The sequence below is a fragment of the Lissotriton vulgaris genome, chromosome 7 (assembly GCF_964263255.1).
Source record: "Lissotriton vulgaris chromosome 7, aLisVul1.2, whole genome shotgun sequence".
In the NCBI taxonomy this organism is placed as follows: Eukaryota; Metazoa; Chordata; class Amphibia; order Caudata; family Salamandridae; genus Lissotriton; species Lissotriton vulgaris.
Window position 1 is genome coordinate 157,926,079 of NC_141695.1, and position 27,882 is coordinate 157,953,960.

At 42.8% G+C, this 27,882-nt stretch overlaps 1 protein-coding gene across 1 annotated transcript in view; it reads right to left on the reverse strand.

Moving 5' to 3' along the window:
- Positions 1–10,403: 10,403 nt before the first annotated feature.
- Positions 10,404–27,882, reverse strand: part of LOC147701052 (uncharacterized) — a 46,835-nt gene continuing 29,356 nt past the window's right edge. The window contains exons 4-7 of the mRNA XM_086929847.1: positions 27,452–27,598; positions 21,593–21,724; positions 18,913–19,068; positions 10,404–16,643 (exon numbers count right to left, since the gene is read on the reverse strand). Coding sequence (XP_086785973.1) covers positions 11,764–16,643; positions 18,913–19,068; positions 21,593–21,724; positions 27,452–27,598 — 5,315 coding nt within the window. The 3' untranslated portion in view covers positions 10,404–11,763. The remainder of the gene's footprint in view (positions 16,644–18,912; positions 19,069–21,592; positions 21,725–27,451; positions 27,599–27,882) is intronic.

The window sequence follows — 27,882 nt, forward strand, 5'->3', positions numbered from 1 at the left end:
AGACTTAGTGAGCACGAGTGACTGAGTGAAAAGTACTGTACTGTTTCCACGATCCCTGAGGGGTCATGGTTGTCATGTTCAGTGGTTGCCAGAAACTATTTGCTCTTTGGAAGAGTTTGGGGGGCTTATAGTGGCACTGTAAAGCTAGATGGTCTATAGTGTGACATATCCTACATGGGTGTCCGGGATCAGTCTTGACACCAATCCCTTAGTTTATGTTATCCACAATTGTGCAGGTCAATGTACTTTTAGGACCTACACAACACCACTGGTATATACAATTGTGGCAACATTTCCACACCAATATTCCTGCCAGGAAGAATGAAGGAATATGTCAAAGTTTTGACAGAAGGATCATGATCAAACGTCTGCAAGGCTTTTAAAAATGTAGCTAAGTGAAGCACAGAGAGGTAGGAATATCTGCCTGCTGCAAGCATTCGTTTTTATAAGACGGCATAGTTAAGTGAGTAGCGGAGCTGGGATGAGTTTGAACAGGCTGTAAACTTTGATGCTGTGTGTTAATGCAAAGTGTGTTGTATGCAGGGGGATAATAGATGCAGGTGGTGATAGAGTGCCATGTTATTTTGAAAATTGTAGGGGTGTACCATAATCACAGGTAATCAAGTCCCGCATATTTAGAGGACTGTATTAACCTGTGACATTAGAAATGTAGTACTAGTCCAAGATTAGTACAATATGCAATTGTGTGCTTATGCTAATTGAAGACTAATGTAGTGCTTTAATCAAAGAAGATGCCTTAAGTAATGTTGAAATTATTGCTTCATGTGTAAAATGTTGCATTAGGTTTTAACGTGCCATATTAGATTTGCACATGTAGATTGCTTATTAATGAAACAGTATAAGGTTTTAACATGAGAAATGTGTTGCTTTATAATGAAATAAGATTCAATGCTTTTGAAAATATTTAAAATGCAATGGTCATGAGATGATAGAAGCACATTTAAATGTGTAAAGGCCTGGGATGAGAAAAAGCCAGTAGAGGCCTAACTGTAATTTCTTAGCTTAGCTTTCAATGCAGATTTGGATAATGTGTTTTCTTTGGGAAAAGGCTTCTTGCTTAGTTAATTTCAATTGAGATATTGTGTGTGCAAGGTTGTTTTCACATGTTTCTGTTGCAGGTGCAAGGACGTACACTGCGTTAGTTAGAATAGTCCATTGTTTAGGAGTTAGGATGGTAAGAGTGAGAACGAAGGAAGGAACCTGGAATGTGAAGATGCAACATTTGGTGGGGAAGGTGCCTGGGACCCAAGGACACGGCAACGGCTTTTGGATTGAGTTTGAGCTCTCTGAAAAAACCCAGGGGCTAACACCTGCCTCAAAGGGGGAATTTAGGGTGTGTTTATTGTTTTGGGATATTGTATTAGGGACAGCACCCTGAGGGTGGAGGTCAGTCTTGGGCGGAAGCAGTCTTGGGCAGCGTAGAGAGGAGAGTAGAGATGTGAGCGGACTTAAGGTGTAGGGGAAAGGGGTGTAGGAAAGAGCATCTTAGAACGAGCTCTGAACCTTAAGCTAGTTACTGGAGAAAAGTGAATGTACTTCTTAGGAAGTCTTCACTGCTGACACCTTTTTCTCTTGCCTGTGATGGATGCTAAGTAGGGATGTCACCTTAGAGTTAGTGTAGGGAAAGATTACCTAATCTTTTCTTTCCTTTTGAGTAAATACAGTTGAGAATTCAAGTTGGAACGATCATCATATGCCTGATGCTTATTTAGCTTATCCTGATTTTTATCTTGAGTCGTCTGAGACTCGTGCGTAGGATTATGTTTGTATTAGTTCCAGTTTACTTTCTGAACCTCTTGCTGAGGTGCTTGTATATTCAGTTATTTTTTGGCTTTGTAATAAACCTTTGAAAATTTTACTCCATGGTCAGTGATCCTTTAAGATTGGATAAATTGATTATTTACAAATCTGTTAAAGTATGAGTTTGAGGATCTTCCCTTTACATTTCTTAGCAGATAAAAAGATCCAGTCGACCGTGGATTCTTAAGATTGGTAAGGTAAAAATCTAGAAAAGAATCCTGAATTCTCCAGGTGGTATGGCTTATATTTATGAAAGAAGTTATTGATTGGAGACGGCAGCACAGTTCTTAAACTGCTCTTTAGGGTGGTTGCACAGCTCTTGAAACTGCTCTTTGAGGTGGCTGCAAAACACTTGAAGGCCCTGTTAGTACTCTGGCCTGTGCTCTGGTATCTCATTGTTACACGAGTCAGACATATTTTGCCGTAGCACTTCTCCAGGCAGGCGCTAATGCTATGTTAAATTAAATGGAAGTCTGCAGTGGTGAGGTCAGACTGAAGCTGCCGTTAGTGCGTGCTGCGGCCATCACTGGACCACTCTAGGCAAATGCTACTTTGTGAGGAGAAAATAAATGTAGCTTTACCTTTTAACGACTATAGGAATGTGTAGGAAGCTGGCCCTGTACACACTATACTAAAGTGAGGTATACTGTGCACAGACTCCAGTGGATTCCCAAAGGTAGGCAGAGGTAAAAGTGGATAATACCTTACTCTGTATTTGTGGGGGTGTGCGCGATCAGTAAGGCTTTATAAGAGGGTAGTGTTAACCATTTATTGTACACACTCAGGCAAGAAATGATTTCACATACTCATAGACTGAACTCTGACCATTTTTTTTTGTATAAAAAAATTATTTAGTTGTATTTTATTTTCAGAACCAAGCAAGGATTGGCAGAGGTAAGTGTAATAGTGCTTTGCAAGAATAATGCAGTTTAATAGAATTGAATACAGTTGAATGCAATTGGTTTGGTAACAGGTAAGTCACTTATTCATGAAGAGTTGAAATTACTTTTCAGTTACTTTGCAGTTACTGTTTAGATTACTTTAGTGACTTTTTCTATTCAGTGTGATATGCCTGGATATCACACTAGGACATTTCCTAGACAAAAGGTGAGTAAATCAGTTTTTGTAAATACACAGTTTCTTATGTTTTCATACAATTTCCCAACTGCACATAGAAAATATTTCACAGAAAAGCAGTCAATGCAATCATATGGGAGGAAATGAAGTTCTTGGTTCACAGATAAGTGCTTGGTTTTGGGAGTTGGGTTTCTGGGATTAGAACATGGTTCCCCCAGGGTCAAGATTGCACTATTAGAGCGACCTCAGCGTCCTAGCGTGGCCGGGTGCAGAGTGCTGAGGCCCAATGTTTTCCAAAGGGGGATAGGGGGCCTCCGGTTGGTGGCTGCTCACAAGCAGGCCACAAGGTTGAGGGAGTTGAGCTCCTGTAATTATTTTCAGGGCAAAGAAGTGCCCTCATAGGGGCAGCTGGGTACACAGGGCTGGTTTGGCATCCTGTGCCCTGATGTTTTCAACGGGAATTCTCCAGTTGCAACAAACCCTGCAGGCCATGGAATGAAGATCGTCTGGAAGCGACCACCAGTTTGATAGGTACGTTGGTATGTCGAGGGATGCCGGGACACTGTTGTTTGGGCCACCCAAGGCTGTAGGGCATCGGGTGCAGGGGTAATTTTTTGTCGTTGGGTTTCCCTTAACGGCTCCGGTCCCGATTGGGGGATCCTCCAGAGAGGGGCTGCAGACATCGACTGAAGTCTTGTGGTAGGTCAGGGATCACCAGATCCCAGGTCGGGATTGCCGGGGAGACCTCCTCTTCGTATTGAGCCACTCGAACTTGGGCCGTGGGCGTCAGGTGCAGTGTGGTGCAGACTCACCGATTTGGTCAGAGCCAGTCTACTGGTGAGCAAATCAGGTGCTCCCGGAAGACAAAGTCTTGTTAGTGAAGGCAGGGGAGGCCCTCTGGGTCCTGGAGGGCTGCTGGCTGCAGGACACACTAGTATTTTGCTGGAGCCGGTCGAAATCAGGGCAGGCCAATAGGGCTGGGGTCATGTCAGTTACTGTCATCCTCTTCTTCCTTCAGCACAGGTTTTCAGTACTTCTCTTCTTGTTTCTCATTCTCTGTAGAGGCAAGGTTCAGGGTTGCCCGTAAATACTAAATTTAGGGGGTTTTCAGGTAGTTACAGGTTGGGACCAACGGGTCTCTTCCTTGGGGTGGGTACACCCCCTACTATGCCACCCTCCAGTGGGAGGGGGCATAAGATTCACTCTGGTTGGTGGGTCCCCACTTTTTCAAGAAGGTGGGGACTGAGAGTTGTGCTTCACCTCGCCTCCCCACGTGTGTGAGGTTGGCAAAGGTGGGCACACCTCTCCTCCTAACTTGGTTATCCCACCGATTCTCCCTCCCAAAGTGGGGGTTAGAACAGGTGGGGGCCAGATGCTGGGAGCAGCAAATTGCTGGGTCAGCTAACAAAGGCAACAAGATGTTGAAGTTTCCACTTCGTGGACCCTGCTTATCCTGGTATAGGAGACTTGGCACCTCTGCCCAGGATGGGCTTTGTTTCAGGACCCAAACTGCACCACCAGACATGTTTCAGGACCCCCGAGTGGCAGGCTCTCAACCCATGTCTGGTTCTGCAGCTAGTAAGCAACCACTCAGCCAGGACACTAGAGTTTGGTCGTTTTTCATGGGGCATCTCTAAAATGCCCTCAGAGTGCATGTTTCTTTAAATCCCACATTGACATCAGTGTGGGTTTATTGTGCTTAAAAGTTTTATATCAAACTTCCCAGTTTTCAGAAAAGCCATTATGGTGCTGTGGAGTTCATAAAGACAAACTCTCAGACCATATACTTTTTATGGCTTTACTGCACTTCAAAAGTCTAAGAATGGACTTTGACACTGTACCGGTACAGGGCTCAGGCCCCTGTACTCTCACCACTGGTATGTACCCAGCTAGAGGGGTGGCTTACCTCCACCAGGCAGTGGATTGTAGGCATGACATACAGGGATGTGTGTCATGTCGACTCTTCGCTTTGCTCTGAACCAAAACATGCAGACTGCAATGGCAGTGTGTGGTTGTTAAGGTACAGGGCCTGTAAGGGTGGCACAATAGGTTCTGCAGCGCTTAGAGGTCTTCCCTGCTCACAGTGCCTTTGGTACCTATGGTACCTTTTACATGGGGATTACATGTGTCCAGAGAGTTGCCAATTGGGTTTTGCAACAGTGCACTTTAAGTAAGGAACATAGGCCCTGGGTACCTGGTTGGCAGGAACCCAGGGCACACTCATTCAAACTGCATCAACATTAGACAAAAAGTGGGGGTCAACCATGCACAAAGGGGCACTTTCCTACAGAATGAGGTCGGCTGCACAAACCCTTCTATCTGTTTAATGTCTTATGGTGCTAGCTTTCTAGTCCCAGTGCCTTATGCAAGTCAAATTTCTACAGATTCTGGAAGTAAATCCACCTTGGTCTCCATTTGTTTGTTGTGAGTTCCCTTCGTTGCTAGCCCAACCTGGCCCCCACGAGACTCTCCGATATGATGGCAGAACATAGATTATTTGGACAACAGGAACAGTGTTTCTGTTATACCAACACCTGAACTTGCCACACTGTTTCACCACTCAAAGCGGTAAAAGCATTAAAAACACATTTCCTCATCACCGATGCCGGTCAAGATGTGCTCATAATGATTTCTTCATTTTAGGACAATGTACTTGACTGAGCTGTTCAGCATACATAAAAGGGTTGGTGTTCTCTCAGGTTAATGAAACAACACATGGTGGGTAGTGTGAGAGCTGTTTTTCCTTCATTTTCATATAAATGGATTTGAAACTGAGCTTCAACTAACATAAACTGTGCTTACACTGTCCTCCATCTTGAATCGCTCTCGTAATACCCTACGGGATTACTCACTCTCTTGTTTCTTGTTCTAAAAAAGAATCACAAGCTTACACTAACAGATGGATAGCGTTCCTAAGAACTTTTTCCACTATCAACAGGCTTGAATAAACTGTTAGAACAACTAAACTAATGTAATACTACTATGAGAGAATCCTCAAATCTATTCTGTAGTAGAATGTTTTTTCTTGCTTTTTCCTCATTGGTGTATATCCTGAGAACCATGGGGCATATATACGAGCCCCTTGTGCGTCCGGTGGGTCACTTTTGGTGACAACCGCTGGCGCAGTGTGGTTCTCCATATTTACCTGGATACCCAGAGCCACTTGTGTCCTTGTAAATAGGACCCTTTACATGCATTACTTTGTGTGAAAGAAGCGTTCCCAGGGAGTTGCTGTAGGTGTTCCCATGCAACACCCATGGATTCTGCGCAGTGCCAGATTTACGTTTGGTAAACCTGGGAATGCCTCAGAATTCTACGCCTCCCCAGGAAAGGTAAAAGGAGGTGCAACGAGGAGAAATACTTTTATTTCTTCTCGTGTTTTCCTCTTTCTATGTGTGCCTCGTTCTGCAGCACACATAGAAAGAGGAAAACACCTCTTGTGATTGTTTTGTGCAGGAAGTTGTCCCTTCCTGCACAAAAACTATCATGTCCGCAACGCAGGCACCCTTGCACCTAGACGCAAGGGTACCTGCATTAGTGCATGGCAGCCAATTGTGCACCAGCACAGGGGAGAGCTCATGGATACGTCATATTGTTGTAAATATGGTGTATCCCTTTGCTTTGGAAGTAATGCAGTATGCCGCAGCCTAATGGCTTGCAGCACTGCGCTGTGTTACTTCCTCGTAAATATGGCCAATGAATTTGTCCATTACTGTATGAGAACCGACATCTAAAGCCCTATAAAAGGATGTACATTTTTCTGTAACCTGGAACCCCCTATTTCCGACTCTTAAAAATGTGAAACTGTGCGGGACTTGTACTTATCACCTGTACTTATCACTTAATGGTATATTCTACATACCTTGATGATTAATTACTTACATAAACCTTCAAAACCATAACCTTTGTTTGTTATTCTATTGAGATGTTACAGTCTTGATGACTGAATTTGATCTCAAATGTATTAGTGACCGGTCCAGTCGGGGAGCACCAACATCCTTATCTGGACTACACCAGCTAGACCTTAGACCAACCGGCGCATTTAAGAGCGGGGTTGCTCGCGAGTTCTTGGAATGCCATTGCCACCCACCACGACCGCATAGAAGAGTCGAGGGTGGGGGGGATTGCTGGTGATTGCCACCCTGAGACAGCAGGTAAGAGCTGGGGGAGGCTGCCGCACACAAAACTTGCGGTTCCCTGGGGCAGACGCCACTGGACTACACAACTCCCGATCCCAGCCTGTGGCATACTTTGGCATGATTAAAAACAGGGATTAAAATATTGAAAGAAGCACTTGAATGTCTTGTATATAGTTGGAAGAGATGGGGCGGTAGAGAGAGGCCTATGTTGCGGTGGCAAGGTTTTACAACAGGCCATGCCACTGACTTTCTGGTCGTGCTGGAGGAGTTAGTCGCCTATCAGATATGTAAAATGGACTACGAAAAGACTCAGCCCTAGATGTCGCCAAGATCTGTATCAAGATGCACGGAGAATAGACACCACTCCTGATACAGATGCATGTATTTCTGAAGTGGTAAATGAAGCATTGTCTGAAGGGTGATATATTGGTGCTAGGCCTGATGGGGACAAATCGATGACCCCTTCACCAAGCATGTGTTCTAGGCCTGCAGCTTCAGACTTCATCATGGATATCTGGGCATGCATCTTTGCGCTGAGGTGGCACCCATTCTTTTCTGGTGCTACCCCACCCCCCTCTTCGACTCCCCCCCCCCCCCCATCTCTTGCTGCAGACCCTGCCAGAAATCTCAGGAAGATCCTTTGGCACTGACATAGAGGCTCTGTGTGAATCGTGCCCAACGTTTGGAAGGACACAGTCTCCTCTCTCCCATTTAAAATCCTCTCCGTGCATGCTCCATATACATCTTCTACTAGCTCATAGTAGAGGTCTGCAGCACGGCAGGACAACACGCGGTTAGAGGTTTTACTTTTGCTTCTACAAGATATGATTCACTAGAGGGCACACTAAGGGGCACCTTCCTGCACAAAAACAGTCCTCTGAGGCATTTTCCTCTTTCTATATGTGCTGGTCTTGTTGATGGCTCAGGGCTCTTGCTGCACTGCACCATGCTTCTGTATCTCTTCCCCCGTCACCAGTTCTCTGGGTTACTGTCACAGTCTGAACTATGGGAAGCTTCCTACAGTGAGACTTGTAATTGTCATCGAGGTCACCCGAGTTAAGAAGCTAAGATGCCTCTGCTGGATTGAGTGCCTAAAACAAAAAAAGGACAATCTAGCCCCAGTCATGGATGGTTATGGAGCCAGTCCCCTATATCTTTCAGCTGTGTCCCTCCTCCATCTTTTGGTTGCATAATGAGGGGGTTCATGTAATCGATGGCTGAGTGCATAGACAAATGACATTCTTTGCGCTTTGCCATCCATGCTCAATTTGTGACTCTGGATGAGGTGTGGCTGGTGGTACTTTTTACTTGTCCTTGTTGCCATCTGGCTAGTCCATCTTTTTACAGTTCCTATCGCCGGATGGGCATCCCTATACTGCAATGTGCTAGATTTCATCTGCTGATGGGGAGTATTTTCATTGACTGGAGCTTTGAATTAAACCTGTTGTACGCAACTAGTTAATGGTGCATTTATTTTTCTCTCCTCCTCCTTGAAGGATGGCTCGCTCAAAGAATCTGGAACACATTACCTCCTAAAATCAGAATGAATCCCTCTGTCATTTTATTCAAGAAAGAAGGCAAAGAATTCCTTATGAGTAAATTTCTTCCCTAGATCACGTCTCCTATCTATCTTATCTGTTAGCGCAAAAGTAAAGCATTTCTGGAGTTGCATCGCAAGCATGACACAACTCCACCAAGGCGCGGGAGGCCTATCTTTAATGCACTATGTCACCATCATGCAGGCATACGGTTTTGAAGCAATGATGTCCTAGAAGTGGCGTACTGAAATCTTATAGATTTCAAATGCGCCACTTCTATGAGGCTTTTGTATGAGGGTATGCAACATCTGTGCATCCCTTTGTAAATATGGCGCAACATGACGCATTGTTTATGCTGCTGCTGCATCACAAAAAGTGATGCAGCAGCAGCGCAAAAGTGTCGCAAGGGCTCCTAAATAAGCCTCTTAGTTGCTAAAATTACCCTGGGCCAGTTCCAAGGTGGAGGATATAGCTTGGGTTGACTCCTGGCCATGATTTTACCAGCCTGCCCTGTATTTCAATTACAAAACAGGAGAGTAAATTAGGAAAAAAAATCAAATCTTGTATTTTCAACCCCGTTAAAATATATAAAATTAACAAATAGAAGACGGATGAACGTCCAAAGAATTGTAATGCTACCTCATTATTCTTAATACGTGTTTCAAGCTGTCTTAAAAAAGAACATAAAGGATTGTACTCAAACTGTTAATGTAGTAGCAGCTCCCGGCACTTCTACAACCCCCAGAACAAACGCACGTGGCTGGTATTATTCTCTGAGAAAGGTAGCGACCTTCATTGAAGCCCCCCGCAGGGCTGGTTGTCTCTTATCTTTTACAAACATGTCTTCAGTGTAGTTTCTGTCTTCTTGAATCCACTTCTCCATGTCACCCCACAACTCTCTTTGCAGCATTGAGTCTGTAGGTCCAATGAAGACATTACCAGGTGTGGTGATGATGCACCAGAAACTCTGAATACTCCTGCTCCAAATCAACTCTTGCTTTGGAAAATTCTCTTAGAAACATATTGCTGACCGACCTGATTCAAGGTTGCATCACATTACTGTCCTCTATAGGATACATAGGGCAGCACAGACTTTCCTGACAAAATAACACACACACAGAGCATGCATCTATTTACTCCTTCCGTTGGCTCCTTGGGTTACAACATAAAGGTGGAGAATATTTTCAGCAAAATTTGAAATTGACAAAATCCATAAGCTTTAGGATTGTGGTCAGCTGATTTAGAATTAATGCATTTTTCCTATATCATAATCACCATCTGCTCCTTGTACAGGGCTAGAATATCAGACCACTTCTGATTGGTTGGACGGACGCCAACCCATCTCAAAGTCAATGGTATTTCAACCAATCTGGTTAGTCAGCATGGAACCAAAAAAATTGTGTCTTTTTTATCTTAGAAATAATGTATCCTCCTTACTATGGTATTTGTGTGGTCAATTAAGGCAACAAGGCAAACAGGATAGGACCACGTGCCCCACGTGTGGGCTTCCCTTCCCACAAATGTGCAACATGTATGAAATGTACATGGAGGAGGAAGAAATACTAATGATGGCTGAGCTGTGCTTAGTGGAGCATGAATCGGTCTTCTCAGTCCATCCTCATCTTTGAGCCTGCAAAGATCCTGCAGTGGATGGCTCCAACAACAGACTTTGATTTTATTTACCACATGTCCATGAAGCCTTTCCTCAATCCACCCCGTGACTATCTCGTTTGTCGGAAATGCCTAATACCTGAGGTGATGGGGGGTTAGTGTCATGATCGTTCCGCTTATGAATATCTGATTAACAAGGTTGCCACTAAATCAAATCCTTTATAAATAAAACAGAGTCTTTTTATTTTGTTTGTGCACTATTTCTTTATAATTATAGAGGCACAGAATTCACAAAAAATATTGCATTCAATCAAAGAGTTTGCAATCTCATTGCATAGACTGTTTGAAAAACAATTTCTATAAAAGCTGTTTCTGGAACAATACATCCACAGGATACATGATGAGTTAGCACAGATTAGTGCTAACAATGCAGTGTGACTTGCCTTTAGTAGCACAATAACCACAGTTACACCATCTTACAGAGTAAGGGAGAAACACAAACACATCTGGAACTGGCAAGCACGAAAAGGCATTACACTAAACCAGCAGAACACATGTCGACGTCTGTTTAGAGCATCTGCAACCAAACCGTCCCACAAAAAGACCTAACCTAGCGACAGGACAAAGTAGCAACAGGACATAGTTTCTACACAACCCTGAAAATGGTGACCTTAAGATTCACATGAATATCCAAGGTTTCCCATTGAGGTTAAGATTCCAGCTAATGCTCGATGGATCCCAAATTTGATCAGAACAGTGTTGAATTTAAGGCAGACAATTTTTTTTTAAATTTAGACTTAACTGCATATTATTCAGATTCCAAAACGATGTGCTTAAGGAGATCTTGCAACTATTTCCTAAGAGCATTAGAGAAATTAACCCTAAAGCAGAAGATACTTCTGGAACTGTGGTATTCTACTGAAGTCAACAGCTCCAGAAATTAAGTCTTCAACAGCTATCACCTTCCAGAGTAGAGACCAATAACTTTCAAATGTGATGGTCTCTATTGCTTAAGATCAATTGTGTTGAAAGATTATAGTAAACTACTGACCCCAAATGTGCCATTCTTTAAGGCTTAGTAAATTCGTCAATGGACAACTGGCAAAAACAATGTAAGCTTACTTTTTTTAGATCCACTGTGATTTACTGCCCTGAATGATCTCATTTCAATCACACAACATAGTTTTCTCTGGTTGTTGGTGCAGCAGGCTCTGCTTTTTAAGAATCTCTGTACTGGCCTCCTGAGTGTTTACAAGGTGGACCCTTCCTTCATCACACACAGGCTTAGGCTCTACCATCTCTTAAAGTCCCTTTGCTTGGAATCCAGAGCCAATATTTTTGGAAATGCAAGGCTGGAGAACCAGCTTTATTTGTTGTGGCCCCCACAACTGGGAACTGCCTTCTAACTGACATCAGAAAAAGGCAACCCTATAAAACAGGTGATCAAATATGATTTTTACATTTCTCTCCAAAGCATAATTTTCAATTTTCAATCCAAACCTGTTTTCAAGTTCTCAATCTCAAAAGAACTAAAGAACTCTCATAAGTATTATACACAATATGCTATGGAGAGGTATTCAGTACATCAGTCCCGATATGACCACAGCTAAGAAGACATATGTGTTAACTATTCTTCCAGGATGACTATTTGTAGTATAAATGTTGTTGCCAGTTTCTCTCTTCGTGGTTGTGGTTGAGGTCATGGTGATGCCTGAGGTCCCGTTCGGATCGCCCCTGTAGAGGATGTCAGTATTGACTGCACTGTCGGAGTACGAAGATGAGACTGTTTCATTAGAAACGTTATGCATTGAGACATTACTAGGGTAATCTGTTGAGGGTATCTCAGGTGAGGATTCATGGTGGGGCTCATTGTTGATCATTGTAGAGGAGTTGCGATTCAGGAAACTGTCACTGCTGGCACCTAAGGAAGATGCACTCATATTGCTACCACTACTTTCATTTCCCCCGTGGGAGATACCTGTGTGGTTGGCACCAGTGTGGTAACCCAGTGGGGAACTATTGTTGCTTGTTGCGGTTGTCTCTGAGTGAGATACACTGCTGTGGCCACTTGTCATGTTGGTGTGGTTGGGATTAACATGGGAAACAGGCAAAGAACTATTAGAACTTGGGTTCCTATGGAATGCTCCAGCGAGCAGGGCACTGTCGAGGCCATGAATGGAGAAATTGTAATACTCAGAACTACTGTGGTAAAGAGTTGAATTATTTGAAGCAGAGTTATTATGACCTCCTAAGGACATTCCTGGGAGGGAGCCATTGCTGTGGTTAGTATTGGAAATACCAGTGTGCTCTGAGCCACTGTGGTAAATGTTTGAAGAGACATTGGTGAGTGAGTCATTGTGACCTTCGGATGGTACTCCTGAGAGAGAGTCATTGTTGTTGTGAACAGTGGAGAGCCCATTGTGTTCTGAGCCAGTGTTGTAAATTGTTGAGGAAATATTGGAAAGTGAGTCATTGTGGCCTCCCGGAGGCATTCCTAAGAAAGAACCGCTGTTGAAGTAACCTGGGGAGGGGCCACTGTTTGAGGACATATTGGAAAGCGAATGATTGCGGTCTTCAGATAGCATTCCTGAGAGGGAGTCACTGTTGTTGTGAACAGTGGAGAGCCCATTGTGTTCTGAGCCAGTGTTGTAAATTGTTGAGGAAATATTGGAAAGTGAGTCATTGTGGCCTCCCGGAGGCATTCCTAAGAAAGAACCGCTGTTGGAGTAACCTGGGGAGAGGCCACCGTTTGAGGACATATTGGAAAGCGAATCATTGCGGTCTTCAGATAGCATTACTGAGAGGGAGTCACTGTTGTTGTCAGCAGAAGAAAGACCACTGTTTGAAGACATATTAGGAAGCGAGTAATTGTGGTGTTCTGATGGTATTCCTGAGAAAGAGTCATTTTTGTATTCACCAGAGTGGAGACCAGTGTGCTCTGAGGAAATATTAAAATGTGAATTATTGTGGCGGTCTGTGGAAATTCCTGCGAGAGAGTCATTTTTGTAGTCTATGGCAGTGACACCAGCGTGTTCTGAGCCACTATGGTAAGTGGTTGAGGAAGTATTAGAATCCGAGCCATTGTGACCTGTAGAGGTCATTCCTGGGAGAGAGCTGTTACTGTGGTCACTGGTTGAGAGACCATTATGCTCTGAGTAACTGGTTGAAGAAACATTAGAAAGTGAGTCATTGCCACCTCCTGGAGGCACGTAGAAACCACTGTGTTCAGAGCCACTGTGGTAAATTGGCGAGGAAGCATTAGAAAGCAAGTCATTGTGACCTTCCGATGGCATTCCTGAGACAGAGTCATTTTTAAAGTCACCATAAGCGTGCTCTTTGTCACTGTGGTAAACGGCTGAGGATATATTAGAAAGAGAGTCATTGTGGCTACCTGGTGAGTATACTAACAAAGAATCATTGCTGCTGGCACCAGTTGAGAGAACAGTGGCTGAGATAACATCAGAAACAGAGTAATTGCCACCTCCTGGAGGCACTCCTGGGAGAGAGCCATTGCTGAGTTCTGCAGCATAGAGACCACTGTGGTAAATTGGTGAGGATACATTAGAAATCAAGTCATTGTGGCCTCCTGATGGCATTCCTGAGACAGAGTAATTTTTAAAGTCACCATAGCCATGTTCTGAGCCACTGTGGTAAATTGGTGAGGAAGCATTAGAAAGCAAGTCATTGTGACCTTCCGATGGCATTCCTGAGACAGAGTCATTTTTAAAGTCGCCATAAGCGTGCTCTTTGTCACTGTGGTAAACGGCTGAGGATATATTAGAAAGAGAGTCATTGTGGCTACCTGGTGAGTATACTGACAAAGAGTCATTGCTGTTGGCACCAGTTGAGAGAACAGTGGCTGAGATAACATCAGAAACTGAGTCATTCCCTCCTGGAGGCATTTCTGGGAGGGAGCCATTGCCGAGCTCTACAGTGTAGAGACCACTGTGTTCTAAGCCACTGTGGTAAATTGGTGAGGATGCATTAGAAAGCAAGTCATTGGGGCCTTCTGATGGCATTCCTGAGACAGAGTCATTTTTAAAGTCTCCATAGGCGTTCTCCGAGTCACTGTGGTACATAGTTGAGGATGTATTAGAAATCGAGTCGTTGTGGCCAACTGAGGGCATTCCTGTACGGGAGCCATTACTGTGGTCCCCTGCGGAGAGACTCGCATGCTCTGAGCCACTGTGGTAAACGATTGAAGAAACATTAGGAAGTGAGTCATTGTGGCCTACTGATGGCATTCCTGAGAGAGAGTCATTTTTAAAGTCACCATAGGTGAGGCCAGCATGCTCCGAGTCACTGTGGTAAATGGCTGAGGATGCATTAGAAATCCCCTCATTGTGGCCTCCTAGAGGCATAACTGATCCAGAGTAACTGTAGTCACTGGAAGAGATATTGTAAGCTGAGTCATTTGTTCCCCCTGCACTCATTCCTAAGTGGGACGTACTCATTTCAATACTGATAGAGGGACTGGTGCTGGCAACACCACCATTCGAGCCATGGGGATATGAAATAATAGTTTTGGGCACTGTGATGTTAAGGAGATGATTGGAGGGAGGAGTAGTAGTCTGGTTGGAATCACCATAGGCGGTGGTAGGCAAGTTACTTCCTGAACTGGGGGCAATGCTGTCATTACCTATATTTATATCAGAGCTACTATAATAATGTGTTGCCGAAGTATTGTAACTCAAGTCATTAGGACCTCCTGACAACATTGATGCGTAGGAGGCAGCACTATCATGGCCTGTGTGGTTTGAAGCATTATAGTAAACCATTGATGAAATGGCTGCTCTAGAGCCATCGTTTACGCTTGATGATATTGTTGAGTTGGATACACCAGTTTGGTTTCCACTGAGCACCGTACTAAGGGTTGAGCTCATAGGAGTAACTGTGGTAGAGTTGTTGGAGTCTAACAGGTTGCCTCCTGCTATGTTTCCTGAATAGGAGGTACTACTGTGGGTATCCGTGTCATGATCACTCAGGCCTGAGCCATTATTGTAAATTACTGAGTAACTATTGGAACCTGAGACATTGTGACTGCCCTCAGACATTGCTGAGAAGGAAGCAGTGCTGTGGTTGCCAGGAGTGGGAGTGGTGTGTTCAGTGACATTGTGATATACGGTTGAGTTACTACTGGAAAGTGAAATGTTGTGCATGCCTGAATATATCCCTGCAAGGAGTGTACTGCTGTTGTCACCTGCAGATGAGATAGGAGTATGGGTAGTGACATCATACCCATCTGAGGAGGTAAAGTTAATACTTGAATTACCTGTGGGGACATCAGTGTGATCAGTGCCACTGTAAAGTACTGTGGAACTGGGGGAAAATGAATTATTTGTAACTCTTGGGGGTGTCACTGAGGGGGAGGTGATACCACTAAGACCTATGTGGTCAGAGCTGTTATGGTAATCCATTGAAGAATTAAAGGACGCTGTGCCATTTGTGCCTCCTGTCAATATTTCTGAGATATGATGACTAATTGGGGAACCACTGACAGTAGTATTAAAGGCTGAGATAACAGGTGAAGCTGTTGAAGAGACAATAGGAGAAACTGTTGAAAGGTTTTTGGAATTTAAGTCATTGCTGCCTCCCAAGGCCATTCCTGCATTGGGAGCAAAGCTGTAATCATTACTGGAAAGGACTGTGTCATTAACGCCAGTGTGGTAAACTGACGAACTATTGGTAACTGAGTTATTCTTGTTTCCCGGTGATACTCCTGAAATGGAAGCACTGCCATTGTCACTGGAGATAGCAATATCAGGTGGGCCACTGAGGAAACCTGTTGAGGAGTTATTGAAAATAGAATTGTTACCTTCAGACGGCTTTAGAGACTGGACGACATTGGCGGAACCACCTGTGGAGTAACCACCTTCATCAACCCCACTCTGGTAAAGATCAGAGGACATATTGGAAACTGAAACATTAAGATCAAGGTCATCTAAAGGCATTCCCTGGTGGGACAAAATTAAGTCATCAGTTATTTGTATGTCAGTTTGGCCTTGAGGATCATACCCACTGTCTTGCTGATCTTCTAATTGTGTAAGATCTGAGTTGGTGCCAAACTCCATTTCTGCAGTACTGTCTTCATAGTAGTTTGTGATAGACATATTGCTTGTTGAGTTCAGGAGATTTTTATTGTCCGAAAGGGTCACATTTGATTTTCCCTCCATACTTGTGGTGCCCAGAACACTGCCATTTGCAGTATTGGCAGCACTGTAGATGTCAGCGTTGGACGTAACATGGCTAGAGTGCTCGGAGAGGCCATCAGAGGAAGGTTTGTTGGAAACTCCATGGCTTGCGTTCTGCATTCCTATAAATGTGCGACTGTTGCACAAATTTCCACTGCAGCAAAACACTTGGGGTTCTTGAAACTGGTGTAGAAGTGACAGAAATGACCCATTGCACGTCTTTGGTGCTGCACACCCTCGGATAACTCTGCTGGAGACAACATCACCTACAAGTACAAGAGCAGATTAAGCAATATGATCACATGTGATATCACCTACACACCTATGAGTACAAGAGTGGCTAAAAGAGAAGCAATTACAGAAAGAAGCCAGTCATGCCGGAAGCAAAAAGGGGACCTATGCACTGGTTATAGATCACAGATCACTGTTGCGATAACTGGCTGGTCGGAGATGGCTTTTATTGTTATTATCATTATCAGTTGTAGATGTACAACAATAAGAACAACTTCTAGATGGGTAACAGCGAATAGCATTGATGTTTTTCACTGAAAGGTTCTGAGGGACATCAACTAGACAACGAGAGCCATCTATAATTTTATGATATGTATGCCCCTAAAAAATCATCTGCCTCTGCTTTCAACTGATAATCAGGGCAGAGGAGTAATGTAAGAGCCGTACCTAACACAGCCTCTCCACACTGCCCATAATGTAAAAAAAAAATACCTGGCCTCCTGCCACCCACCGACCCACTCTAGGTGTTTTCCCTTTTCTCCCTTCAAAAGCTCTGCTCTCTACTTTCCAGCGCTGCTCTCAGAGAGGCCTGTCAAAGCAGCCTGGAATTCCTTTATGAAGATCTGTTACCTACTGTTTCTACGTCATAGCAGTGAATTACGGGATTTAGAATGCAGTTATTTGTGCTATTGGCTCTCTATGAGAGGTATAATTATAATAATAATAATATGCTTTATTACAACTACTGATACAAATATTACTATGATACAAGGGATTCTGTAATCACTGTATAAACAGTAGTCATTAACATCTTTATAATCAATGAATTGTGATGCACCAAGTCACCGATTATAAAGAAAATACATCAGAACTCGACTATTATGTTATTGCACTCGAGGTTTCTGGCATCACATTGCCTCCTGCAAGCAGTCGAGATGAAAGGCAAGTCAGGGCATGCAGCATAATTAAAGCAGCTGTTTAAAGCAACAAATGGAATGTTGCTTTTCTTTCTTCTCTATTTTAATAGCTTACAATGACAAGCAAGGAAAATATGTTTATTTTTTGCACTCCTTAGATAGAGAAAAGCTAGAATCTTTCTGCATGTTTCTACCTGTTCGGAGCTACTGCAGCTTTTTGGGTTTTTTAAACTGCTTTGTATTGAACTGTTTTTAATTTCTTTTTGCAACACATAGGATGTGTTTCATTTTGCACTAGAAGTTTTATTTGTATTCTTCATATTTGCAAACATGTTCGCTCTTTCAAAAGAAAGAGCTACGCACCAAGGTTTTAAGTGGTTTGTGGGATAGGTGCTGGTGGGACCATGTATTATATGGGATAAAGTACCCCTCATGTACCTCCGCGTTCCATAATCTTATAAAGGAACTTGGCATTCAGCCTTGTTCCTCTATATGGTTATGGAACTCCTCAGTGACTTACAATCCCCATATAATGTATGGCAGGGGGTACTCTATCTGTTATATCAATAACAAATACAATAAATAATAAGAAGAAGAATAGTAATAATAATATCATGCTGTATCACTACTACAACTGATGATAATACCACCAATAACAAACAAAACAAATAATACCAATAACAATCACTATTATTATTATTCATTCATTCATTTGGTAGCAATGGTAGTGGCAGTCTTGCTATAAATAGAACAAGCACAGTTATTAGAATTTACAATAGTATGTGTAGCAGTGACATGAATATTGCTAATAGCGGAAACAGGAGCACAATTATTGGTAGAATTATATTTATAATTACTTCTATAGTTGTAGTTACTATTAGTATAACTATTATTAGAACAAGAATAGAACTGCAATTATAAGTAGGACAAGCAATAGTGTATGTAATATATACGGGGCAGTGCAAATATTATGATTATTAGTATAATTATCAATAGGTCTGAAACTCTTCTCTAGTTACTTTTCTGCCTAAAAGTCAGACATAATTTACTCTTTCCATGTAAGAGAAATGAAACCAGAGAAACCAGTGATTCGAGAGTAGCAGTGAGGAAGGGAGGTACCAAGAAAAAGGGCCAACGGGTTGGAAAAGAAGCAGCAGGGGAGCATAAAGGAGAAGGACATGGTAGATTAGGGAAGACGAATGAAGTCAATGTTAAACTTTTCACGAAGAAGGTAGAAGGAATTAAAGTACTACTGTAGGAGATTGAAGCAAGAGCCGGATGGTGACCTAAGAGAAGAGCCTTTGTAGGTGAGACATAATTCAAGAGGGAAGCACAGGCATCTAGGAGAAGTTTGAAGGGAGGGGAGAGAGAAATAACAGTTCCTCACGTTCTCTGGTCACACCGTAGGCCTCCAAGCAGGAGGTCATGGATCCTGTACAGTTGACCGTGGTGGCTCTCGAGAGTGGACATCCGATCTTCTCATCGCCTGCGCTGCAGCTGTAACACTCAACTCCGTTGGGCACCAGGTCATCCTCAGTTGGACCTGAAATGAAACAAAACAAAGTGAGAACCAAAGACAGGCAGCTTTACATGAATTAATGGTTGGCACAAACAAATTGTGGCTGTGGATGACCTAGGAGGACAGATACCTAACTACGCATGAAGTAAATCAAGTCAACGTCATGAGGATCACATATAATGAGTTAGCTGCAAATAAAAGGCAACCACTTGCAAGAAACTGATCATCTGAATGGTAAAGTAAAATAGCTGAAACCACCATCATGGGACAGTACAGTGCAGACAACCGTGTAAACTGGCGGTGACAGAAAGCCTTCATGCCCCAGCGACCCACAGGAAATACACTGAAGCTAGAGATGTTTTAAGGCATGGGCTAAGTGGGTAATTGCCAAGGCCCACACCTTCCAAGGTGCCATATGGGCAAGAGACCATTTTTTCTAACTCACTTCTGTGTATTTTATCCTAATATTTAACATATTGTTAGGCAACACAGAGCTTGGATTAGTAAAGAAAATGGATAGTAAAATTCAAAGTTTTTTCTAAACAGGGGCCCACACAATATTTCTTGCATAGGGCCCAAGAATCCCTAGCATTACACTGAATGAAGTATGTTTTAACCTGCTTTGTCAGATTGGTGGATACCAGCAGGGCCATGCAGGGATACAGGAGACAGAATGGAGTAAGCAATACCCTGCACTGGAAGATACAATCAAACCAGAAGGAATTTCGGAAACCTTTGTTAGAGGCTGAAGAGAATCCCATCTGAAAGGCTGCTCTAATTAATGTTATGAGCATAAACCTGCACTCTCCTCCTTAACCACTTAACTTACAAAGAATACCCCAGAGTGTGGTCCAGGAACTGAGCTGCACCCAACCAGTGAGTAGACTTTACACACTTAGGCCCATATTTCTGAAGGCTTTGTGTTGTCCTTGCGTCACTCAAGGTGATGCAAGAACAATGCAAAGGCTTCAGTGATATTGAAAAAGCTGTGAAAGGCCTGAATTGGATGACCTTGCGTGGCTTCGTAAAGAAATGCAACTCAAGGTAGCTGCATGTGCTGAGTTATGTTATATTTAAACTTGGAAGGTTTACCATGGGTGGTTCATGGATGTTTTCATGCATCCACCTATGGATTTCGGTGCATTTCCAGATTTACCAAGACTTGATGTGTGTCAAACTGCTTCTCCTTCCCAAGTGAGGTGTAACTAGTAGAAATATATTTATTTCTCCTCATTACATCCTCTTTATATTTTTCATACATTCTGCAGCAGACATAGACAGAGGAAAATGCATATAAGGATTGCCTTATATTGCCTTGTGTTCCTTCCTGCACAAAAACAATCCTGCCTGTAACACAGGCATGCTTGCACTATAGCGCAAGGGTGTGTGAGTTGGCACTAGGCTGCAGATTGTGCACCATCGCAGGGAGTGAGCAGAAAGGCTCCATATCTTTGTAAAATGGACCATTTCTGCTTTCTCCCTTTCCCACAACACAGCACACTAAGTTTGCTTGCAGCACTGCTTTGAAGTGAAGGTTTAGAAAATGTGGCCCTTCCGCTACTACCCGTGTTAATGTACGTGATGCCTGCAGATTATCATACCTGTATCTATGTTGTCATGTGCTAGCAAGCTCCCTTGCTCATGTTTCACCCTTGGTTCATGCAATGGCAACTCCCTGATTTACAATTTGTTTATGCCTGCTGGTTGACCTACATGTGTCTCATTGACTGCTCATCTACCACAGACTTCACTCTTTGTGTCCCAGCTGACTCATGCTATGAACACCTTAAGCGAGCATGGACACAAAGAGTGTCGTCTGCAAAGGATGAGCCTGCAGGGAGCATGTCCTTGTTGGCATTTGCCCAGTTGTCAGCCCTCTGTGCTCCTGTTGGTTTGTACCCTGCAGATTAACTATACTCTTCACGTACCTTTGTCTTCTGGTTTGTGTCTTTGCAGGCTCTCCTACCAATGTTTACATTGATTCCTGCCTGCAGACTGTCCTACCAACTGACATTCTGACTTGTAGTACATTCACAGTACTTCCTCTGTCACTTTTGGCTCATGTGCCTTGATTAAATTCATGGATGTCCACTTGTGTCTTCAGAAAACATTCTGCCTACATCCCACTAGGTGTGAGCCTTGCAGGACATCTTATCAATGTCCACATTGATGTGTGCTATCCACAAAGTCCTCCTTGTGTCTGTACTGGTTCGAGCAATGGAGTCTCTTCAAGCAGTGGATCACTGGGTTGTGTCATGGTGGTTATGTTGCCGGAGGTACTTAAGGTTCTGTGTCTTCGTCAGTCTTGAAGGTTGTGTGCTCAATGGTAGCTTGAGTAGGTCTTTGGTGCCCCAACTACTTTCCTGTTTGCGTTCCACAGACCATCCAACATGTATTTCCATTAGCTTGTGATCCATACTTTTCTTAGCTCTGTTCCCATTGGTTTGTTTCATGTACACTGTCCCACCTGTGTCCCCATTGGCTCATGCTTTGCACACTGGCTTACCCATGTGCACCAGTTTGATTATGTCCCACAAACAAACTTTACCTGTGCCTCCATTGCAGAAATCAGAGTCACAGCATTGCAGGTGGAAGGAGGCATGTGTGCTTCTAAATCCCATCTCCTCCTCACACTCTGGAACCTCAGCGCAACCTTTCATGGAGACGTCCGACGTGAGGCCTGCGAAAGAATATCAAAGATATCAAAGTCATTGAAAGGGTTGCCAGCCCTTACTTATCCTCATCAATGTTTCTGAAAGAAGCCCTTTCGTCAAATAATGACTCCTGGAACTCTATTATATATGAGCATTGGTCATTGGTATGAGGCACTGAAAATATCTGACAAGCTAGCCTATGTGAGAGTTGTGTCTTGGACTAAAAGCAAACTATCTTGTATGACAAAATTGAGACTTTGTCAATAGGTTGGTGCATGTTTCTATCCTTAAAACCTAATTAGAGTGCTAACATTCCTAAAGAGGTCTAACTTCATCATATAGAATGCCAATTAAAAAACTATAGCTCCAAATTTGTACAGTCTCGGCCAGAGAACAGTGGGCAACTTTACTCTATAAGCGGGCTTGAGATTGAGACCACAGATTGTGTGCTGGTTTGCTCAGGCTAAGGATTAGGGACTGCTGATATGTAAAGTCTTCTGTACAATACATGGCATTTAAACTTGATCCAGTGGAGAGGCAGAAAGCTGGGGAAATCTGGTCAAATCTGCCTAGTCCACCTTCCAACAGGAAATGAAGACTCATCTTTTCAAAGTACACATCACTCTGACACCTGAGCTCCCAACGCCCCAGCAGAACACAGCATCACTTTGTAGCTAGGTTTGTGTTTTATAAATACATCTGCATATTTTGAGCCTTCACAATTGGCAGAGGGACATACGTGAGTAATAGACGACTCTGTAGTCCAACTCCAAAGACCAAATGGCTACAAGGACCGGGGAGGAGCATGCAAGGACTCTTTTCAGAGGTTTGATTTGAAAATAGCAGGACCTGCCCATTGCAATCCATTCAGAACAAACAATGAAAGTCTAGAAAAGAAAAAGAATGCCCATTGATCATAGAGTTCAGATGGACCTCACCAGTAGGATTTGCTTGAACTTCACTCCCCAGCAACTCTCTGGGTACCTGATGATGGTAACCACTATTGCAATTTTGTTCACATCAAATCCTGGCAGCAGTCACAAAGATAGCACGAGTCAAATATGTAAATGCCAACTCTTAACGCAGTCTAAATACATTTTGGTGTTTTCTGTGTAGGCACGGAAGCAAAGAGGGGGCAATGACAGAAACAAGTATATTTTAGGCAAAATTGGAGAAAGGAATGCTACCAAGGGGACCTTGTTCAAAAAGGACACAGCCACTCAAGTTGAATCTAAAGAACTTTTTATTTTCATAGGTACTTACATAGCAGAGGGGCAAAGAAAGACTTGTGCGCACATCTGAACCACCAGCTACTTTCTCATCTTCTGTCCAACCTCACAATCGACTTGTTATGTTTTGTAATGTACCCAAAAATAGGCCGGGGTAGTCACCTAACCTTTCACCTGCATGTTCCCTGCCATTGTAATACATAAATGTATATGGGTCATCCCTTTCGTTATCCTCTGCCAAAATGACACAGCAAGGTAGAACCCCTGAGGGTACCTTTTGGGTACTTATACACCATATCTTTGCTGGGGCATTCAGAGGAGAAAGACTTCCATGCTGACGCAAGACATTGCGGTTCCTGCACCCATACACTCCAGCTCGCAGTGGTCTGACATCTCTCACAGGGTGTCCATCTTGAGACCAAGACGGGGTTCCACGGTCTCTCACTTCTGTTAATGGGGTTGGCTTCATCCTACGGAGATTCTTGGCTCTACACCTACATACATGCTAGATACACTTAGGTACATCTAGTTAGGGTTGCATCGTAGGAGTATGCAAGGTACATCTAGTTTGGGTTGCATTGTAGGAGTACGCATTATTATTGTCATGTACTTATATGCTTGCATATATTCATTGTTTTATCACTATGGTATGAATCTACCATCCTTTTACTCTGTTGGTGCTCATCCTCATTTATATCTGTTTCTGTCATATGGTTGTTTCAGCACACCTATTTTACACTAGAATGACGCTGGTTCAATAAATGCTTATTGAAAACGTCCCCACCGTTTATTCTGTGTATCTCTCTGAGACAAAGTGAGCAGGAGTGACTGAGCCAAGAACTATTCTCTCCTGGTAAGAGGAGGTTACAGTGGCACTGTGAACTAGCTCGAATACAGGCGAACATACCCGGTGGTGGTGTCTGGAATCAGTCTGTACACCAATCCCACAGTCTATGTTGTCTAAACGCGCAGATCCTATATAGGTTTATAGGAAGTACACGATAGACTCACACTCCACATAGTATTCCATACTTAGATGAGCCAAGCATACTACACATGGCCATTTTCAACACCTAGAATATCACAAACACTCCTAAAAATATATACGCTTTATGAGAACACACCTCCGATGCTTACTCGATCTAAGGTTGGAAAGCATCAGGTCCGAAACTCCTCAAAACAGCCCGTTAAACTCAGGTCGCAAACTCCTCACCACATTCCCATGAATGCCAAACAGTAGAACCTCCAAGATCCTCTTCTGCTAGGTCTATAAACATGATTGAGGAAGAACTTTCCAGTTTTTAGGAACCAAAGAGGTGAAGGATCATCCATCTTCCTTCTCTTGGGCGATGAATTCTGGGTGCCTGAAGTAAAGGAAATGAGGACTATCTGAGAGTACTCGAAGGGTTGGATAGGGCCAATGTTTTATGAAGATAGATGGGTTTAGAATAATCAACCACACAATGTTTAAATTAAGGGTCTGGAATTTAAGGTGTGTTGAATTAAGTAGCAAGAGAAGAGAAGATGTGGCAGTCCTGGGAAGATTAAAAATAAAATGGACTGACATGTTTTTAATGTATTGTACCTGTGCAAGACTTTTAATGACAAGTCCCAAGAAGAATGACTTGCAGTAATCAAGCAAGGATAAAATTAGGTATTGGCTTACAACGTGTCTAGAGAAGTGAGGTAAAAAGGGGAACTTGTGCACAGGAGCCGCAAGTGAAAAAGGCAAATTGCCAAAAACTTGCTGATTTGCAGGGAAATTGAATGTTCCCACTCAAACGAGAAGCCCAAATAGCTGACTGGCGTGGGTGGTGCTTCATATCTTAGACCACCAGCTGAACCAGAAGAATTGTCCTTTACCCACCAGAAAACATCTCACTCTTGTCTGCATTGATTTTAAAGGAAATTGTCGTTCATCCAATTTGTAACAGCTAGAGAGACATTGTTGAAAATCTAAAAGATGAACGTAGTCGTAAAGATTAGAGAGAATTTGTCTGCCTGGTCATCTTGAGAATTCAAGGTTTAAAAAGCAAATTAGCACAGCTAATGGATTGACATATACGTTAAAAAGAATGGAATGAAACCTGCAACACTCCTTGCTCTGATTTCTGAAATTCCGATCTATAAGGGAGAAGAAGAATTACTTGAGCATGATCAGAAGGATAGACAGCAATCCAATTGAGAACATTGTCATGCACGCCCACCTCAGGGTAGCACGTCAAGAGGATCTTTTGTGAAACAATGTCAAAGTCTGCTGATAGGTCAAGTAGGAACAAGGCCAATGAGCACTTGGAGACGGATATTGTCCATGGTGAACAATAGGGCAGTTTCTGTGCTGTGATAGGCACGGAAGACAGACTGAACACGATGCAGAATTCCTTTATGATCAAGAAATGAAGTAAGTTGATAATTTATCTCCTTTTCTAGCACCTTATTGGGGAATGGTAGTAGGGAGATAGGCTTATGGTTGCTGAGAATGGAGACATCAGCTGAGGCATTATTTTTAAGAGGTAAAGTCAAAACCTGTTTTCAGGAGGCCGGAACCATGCATTTGGCAAGTAGTACAATAAATCATAAGCAATGTAGTAGTGCTTCTATTAGATAAGGCTCGTTTGAGGCCGAAAATGTCCGCGTCTGGAAAAGAGTAAAATGGGAAGGGGCAAATTTTGAAGAATTTGGTGGAAAGCCCTACCCTTTTCCTGCTCAAGTATGACAAGTGGAAATATCTAAAGCCAAAAGGAGAGGCAAATCCCAAATCAGAGCAGAGGCCTTATGAGTCCACTTTTCAGCTATGAATATAGTGTCAATCTTGAAGCTTGTAATAAGATCGAAAATTTAAAATGTTGGCTTATTGTTGGATCTAGCCTTAATCTTACAACATTTTAGTTCAGAAGTAGATTTTCAAGTCAGGATATGAAGGGTTGAGAGAATGTTCATGCCGCTGGTCGACTGTCTATGCAGCATATTAGTGGTAACAGATGTAATTAAGCGTACAGTAGAATGCGTGGCCATAGTATTGGGATGAGGTTGTGTCAATTGTTTGGATGGGCCCAAGTCCTCCCTGTCACACACTCTTTTCCTATTAAAAAGGTTTTAATATCCCTGTACAGTCTCTTGTTTAAAATTCTTAAACACAATTCCTTGCTCTAAACCTCATTCAAATGTTTAATATACAGTTCTCTGTCAGTCGCAACAAAAAATTGTTTTTAGTTTTTGCGATTGGTGCCTCAAGGACTTGCTTCAACATGGATTTGGTCTAATCCCATCCTTTGCCATTCTGTGTCTTACATATTCCACTTCTGTACATCTAAATTTACACTATTGACAATTGTTTTCCCAACAAATCCAGAATATTATTCAAGGATCTATTACGTTTTCTTATAATCTTTTCCAAAAACCATCCTAAAATGTACTTAAAAGTTCAAACGACTGTCAGAGGTATTGAAATGTATTCTCTAATATCAAAAAGACTCTTAAAGGTATAGACCACTCCTCTCATTCAATCTGATGTTACACACCACCTACATCTAGTGTTGAGAAGACAGCTGTAACAGCCAGAGTCAAAATCTTTTTATGGTGACTCGGATGCCTACCAATCTTAAACTCATTACTCAACTGGTGAAAACCATGGAGATTATTATTAGGTTGACTGTGCCCTTTGTACACATCATCTAACATCCCCTTAACTTTATTCTGTAAATGATCAGATGTCATACACAATGTGTAACTGGAACAGCATTATCTTTTAACATGTTTTGATATTTGAAGTCTATAATTGTTTCCAAATTATCCTTGAATACTGTCTCAAATTTACTTTTTCACTTCATCTTCCTCTCTTCACCCATTTACTCCATGAACTCAGGTATGGGAGCTGCTCTTGAGTCCAATCTTATACCCATTTCCTCTTGATGAAGGTAGTAATGAATGGGATTCCCTTTGCCCCTGTCCTCGGTACTTCATTTCGCTACTGAAATATACAACCAAATCTATTTGGTGACCTCTGTGGTCACCAGGATTGACCTTTATGAGCAACCGTTTCCTATCCCCTCTTAATTTGTTGACTAGTGGTTTTTCCAGTATGATGAACCATAAACATGGGTGTACCAAAAGTAGATTTTGTTTTCTATCCACACAAATGGCCCTTCCATTTACTATTGTCCTCACATAAAACTTGATTTGAATGTAGTCCTAAGTGATTCTCCTTACTAGATTAACTCCACTAGATTAATGCCTTTATTGCAATAGTAACGTGAAGAAGAAAGATGTGAAGATTTCTATGATGATAGGTATGTTTCAGATTGTGGGGGGGAGGTGGAGACTTAGGAACAACTGATATAGCAGTTACGCATGCCCCCTGAGAGAAGAGGACTTTTCTCAGTCTGGACCTCTTCTTGTACTGGCTGCTGCGGGGCTCCTGGGTCAATGCAGGACTTTGAGTGAATGTTCACTACGTTTTTTTTTCTCCTTCTTCATAGCAGTGGGATGTTAGTGACACCGACCTTTCACAAGCAATGCACTTACCTATCTTTCCTGAGATGGACAATTCTACACACTTGGTTTGGTTCCCAAGGCACATCAAGTTGTCCATAGCAGTAGAGCTGGCACACTGGCGACCTTGGCAGAGGGCCCCATAACAGTGCAGGTTGTTGGGCTCTTCCGGTACAGGCTCTGAAAGAGGAAAGGCACATAATCTGTGACATCTCTTGCTTACTAATGATGGTCATATATTTTCACTTTATCTCCATTATGTTATTCCAATAACCTCCTCTTCACTCATTGGCCTCTTTCATCACTTTTACCCTTTCCTGGCTCCATGTTTCCTTTCTCTAATGCGCACAACCATCTCCATTGTTTGAAGGTGGATTATTAGTAGTCGTAATTATACACCTACCACTAGCAATGAGGCCACCAACGTAATAAATGCTCTAGACAAGCTCTCAATAAATTATTCC